The sequence below is a fragment of the Propithecus coquereli genome, unplaced genomic scaffold (assembly GCF_000956105.1).
Source record: "Propithecus coquereli isolate 6110/MARCELLA unplaced genomic scaffold, Pcoq_1.0 Scaffold124, whole genome shotgun sequence".
Classification (NCBI taxonomy): Eukaryota; Metazoa; Chordata; class Mammalia; order Primates; family Indriidae; genus Propithecus; species Propithecus coquereli.
The window spans coordinates 363,668-367,446 of NW_012136525.1; the positions used below are offsets into that span (position 1 = coordinate 363,668).

The window sequence follows — 3,779 nt, forward strand, 5'->3', positions numbered from 1 at the left end:
TACCTGGTTGCTATTAAATCTAGCAAGGATATTTTACCTTCTCCAGTACTGGCTTGAACCAAGGGGCCTTCGGAGAAAATAAACTCATTTTGGAAATGTAGCCAATGTAACTCTGTTCAGTTTACTCAACACTTGATGCAGGATCGAGGGAATGTAAGGAAAGAAAGGAAGTACAAAATCCCCCCGATACCCCTCCCTTCCTCTGGGTGCCTCAGAGAAACAGAAATATCCCCAAATCCCAGCTATTCTGTGCCTTAGTGCTTTCCGTCCTCATCTCTCACCATCACGCCGTGTAACGTGTGGCAGCTGCTACAGCACAGTTTTCCGTGGCAGCGTCTTGCGTTCTGACTCACTGCTCCTATCAGTTTTGCACAGCAACGTTTCAAGCTCATTGCTCACTTCTGCTATTGACTTTAGTCAGCCCCAGTCCTCAGAGCAGCTGTGTCAGAATGAGAATAGGAGTTGCAACAACAAAGTCCAGAAAGCAAGGTTATTATTACCAGGGGCTGTAAAACTAAGATCTCGTGTCTAAAGAGTAGACCTTAATGCATTCTACCATCCAGCTTAAGGAAGGCATAGAAGAAAAGTCAGTCACAGATGTGGAATGATTTAGAATTTAGAAGCTATCCAGAATTTCAAAGGAGTAAGTATTCCTTTAACAGGAAACAAGAATCTATATACTTTAATCTTGTCTGTACACAGTTATAAAATTTAGGAACTATACATCATACCCAACTGCTTTGGAGTAATCACCTCTTTGGATTTCTCAAAGGGATGTTAATATACTTGAACTTTTTTTTTTTTACTCTGGCGCCCATGCTGGAGTGCAGTGGCTTGATCATAGCTCACTGGAACCTCCACCGCCGGGGCTTGAGTGATCCTCCCACCTAAGCCTCCCAAGAAGCTGGGACTACAGGTGTGCACCACAATGCCCAGCTAATTTTATTTTTTGTAGAAATAGGATCTTGCTATATTGCCCAGGCTGGTCTTGAACTCCTGGCCTCAAGCAATCCTCCCGCCTCAGCCTGCCGAAGTGCTGGAATTAGAGGCATGGGCCACTGCACCTAGCCTTGAATTCTTAATAAACTGTTTTCTGTGACTTGATTCTACTCAAAAAGAAAATAGAAAACAATATCAAAACATAAAAATTGGCATTAAATTAGTATTAAAAACCAAACTAGGATTTCTTATTTTCTTTATACATCTTATTTATGTTGACAGATTAGAATTTGATTAACATTTGCACCAGGTTAACTCAGGATGTCAATTCCTTCTATTGCCTTGAGATGCTCTAGGACTAACAGAGTTCTCCTAAAAGAGACTTCTGGGTGGACAGGAAGGATGTGAGAGGACCGCAGGAAGTGGAGCTCCATCAGCTGAGCTCTGCAAGGTGTTTAAGATCATACATACACACACACGCGTCCACGCATGCGTGCACACACATGTACACAGTTTTCCTTCCGTATATCTCAACTTTCTGGAAATTGTTTTCCACTCCAGAACTTATTGGATTTCAATGAATTGAGGGAAAACATTTTAAAAGTAGTCATTTAAGTACTTGCCATGATCACTTTGTCCCTGAGATCTCTGTCTTCCCCTCTCTCAAGTTCCACTGTGTAGGAATCTGCTCCCTCCTTGTTGTTGGACCCGTATGTTTCTGGACCTAATACTTCTTTTAATTAGACCTGTATTTCAGGTCTAATTTCTCTCTATAATACTCATCATCCTCCTACCTCCAACATACACATACCTGCCTATGCAAGCATCTGGGTTGCTGTGACCGAGGTTTGTTAGGTCAGGCAGCACAAGGGCAAGGTGAGGGGAAGGAGAGGAAAGAAGGCAGAGACAGAAGCAGAGGGAAAGGGAAAAATCACAGATTCCTTTTGTGCCTCAAAATAGGATACATAATACACGTGAAAAGCATTCACCAAAAAAAACCTACATTTTTTAAATGTTTGCCTTTACCATTTCCTGGGTGTCCGTAAACACAAGGAGATGTGCATCTTTGGCTAAGCAGAATTCCCGACTAGACATCCAATCCTTTTTCTCCACTGAGAAATAGTAGCAGCGGCTACCATATCTCATCCAGAGGTCTGGGCAGCTAGGGCAGCTGGCACGAGTGGAGTCGGAGGAGCCTAGAAAGGAAGAGGACCTGCATCACATCTTTATGGATGACTCAATCTTAGAAATGAAACGGGAGATAAAATGGAACATGGCAGTCCCAGGTCTTCCCTGCCCCACCGCCTTTCAGATTAAGTGTTGCAGAAATGCACAGCAATGCATGGTCTCAAAGCGAATACCTCCCAATGTCCAACTCCGTCGCTGCTAGTGTGCATTCCACTAAGCGAGGATGGGACTGTGACTAAAGGAGCAGGGAAGAAAATGTGGCACAGTCTGCCTGAGGACTGTGGAGAGAGTACAGTACTCATGCTAGACATCTCTATGCACATGTGATGTACACATACCAGAGAAAGCACTGCATTTGTGGGATATGTATCTGTGTACTGCCTGTACAGGCTCAGTACAGCGCTTAAATCAGGCAGAATTATTCAGAATGCCCAACCTCAACCTGATACCCCACAATGGTGCATAAGAAAAGGAAAAAAACTAGAAAAAGAAAACTTAACCAGAATGAAAGGTTTTGTCATTTTATTATCACAGATGTGATTGTCTAGCATCATTGGAAACTGGATAAAATACACTTCAGCAAGAAGAATTTACCTCAATTTAAAAAAAAAAAAAAAGATTTTCCAACAGAAAAGCATATCAAATGCTAAAGTAAAAAGTGATAGAATTCTAACTGAGCTTTTTCAAATACAGGAGATCCTCATTCCTCTAAAACTGCTGACTTACAGTTCTGACAAAATTAACACCAGAACTGGGCTGGGCGCGGTGGCTCATGCCTATAATCCTAGCACTCTGGGAGGCTGAGTCAGGAGGGTCACTTGAGCTCAGGAGTTTGAGACCAGCCTAAGCAAGAGCGAGACCCCGTCTCTACTAAAAATAGAAAAAATTAGCTGGGCATAGTGCCACATGCCTACAGTCCCAGCTACTTGGGAGGCTGAGGCAGGAGAATCACTTGAGCCCAGGAGTTTGAGGTTGCTGTGAGCTAGGCTGATGCACTGCACTCTAGCCCAGATGACAGAGTGAGACTGTCTCCAAAAAAAAAAAAAAAAAGAAAAGAAAAGGGGGGTTCTACCTAGGTGTGTTAACAGTGAGGGGCTCAGGGTATGGAGTTTATGGGATGGTTTAAGGAATTTGGCCAGTTTCTTTCAATGTTTTGGGCAAGGACCTAGATACTTTTATGAGTGCTTGCGAATATTCAAGGACCCAGGTTGGATTCAAGCTTGCAGGGATCAGAAAGAAAGCGTGGGGAACTGGGCAAGAAAAATCAAGAATTTGAATATATCTAAATATATATGTAAAGAGCAAGAGGAAGAAAGAGCAGATGTCATACATTAATACAAAACTGAGAAAAGAACAAAGCAATTCAATTTGAATTATTTTTATTTTCTCTATCAAAAATAATCTTGAAGTCCAAGATAGAAAAAGTGATCATAAGTAAGCATCTTGCTATTTTAAATATATTTAAATCTCGGGAGCCATATAATGTACATCCCATATTTCGAATTCAAAGAATTTTTTAAACATGTACAGAAAAGCAAAGGCACCAGAAGACAATTATTAGAAAGAGTTATCTTGTTTCTCAACATGCACACGATGGATTCTAGAAGCTGTCAGATACAATATTTCTACACGTGGCTTTGAAGGTGAGTCGA

General features: G+C 41.8%; 1 protein-coding gene across 1 annotated transcript in view; it reads right to left on the reverse strand.

The window, feature by feature from the left end:
* Positions 1–3,779, reverse strand: part of KLRG1 (killer cell lectin-like receptor subfamily G, member 1) — a 27,237-nt gene that overhangs the window by 9,818 nt on the left and 13,640 nt on the right. The window contains exon 2 of the mRNA XM_012637789.1: positions 1,966–2,135. Within this exon, the coding sequence (XP_012493243.1) occupies positions 1,966–2,135 (170 nt within the window). The remainder of the gene's footprint in view (positions 1–1,965; positions 2,136–3,779) is intronic.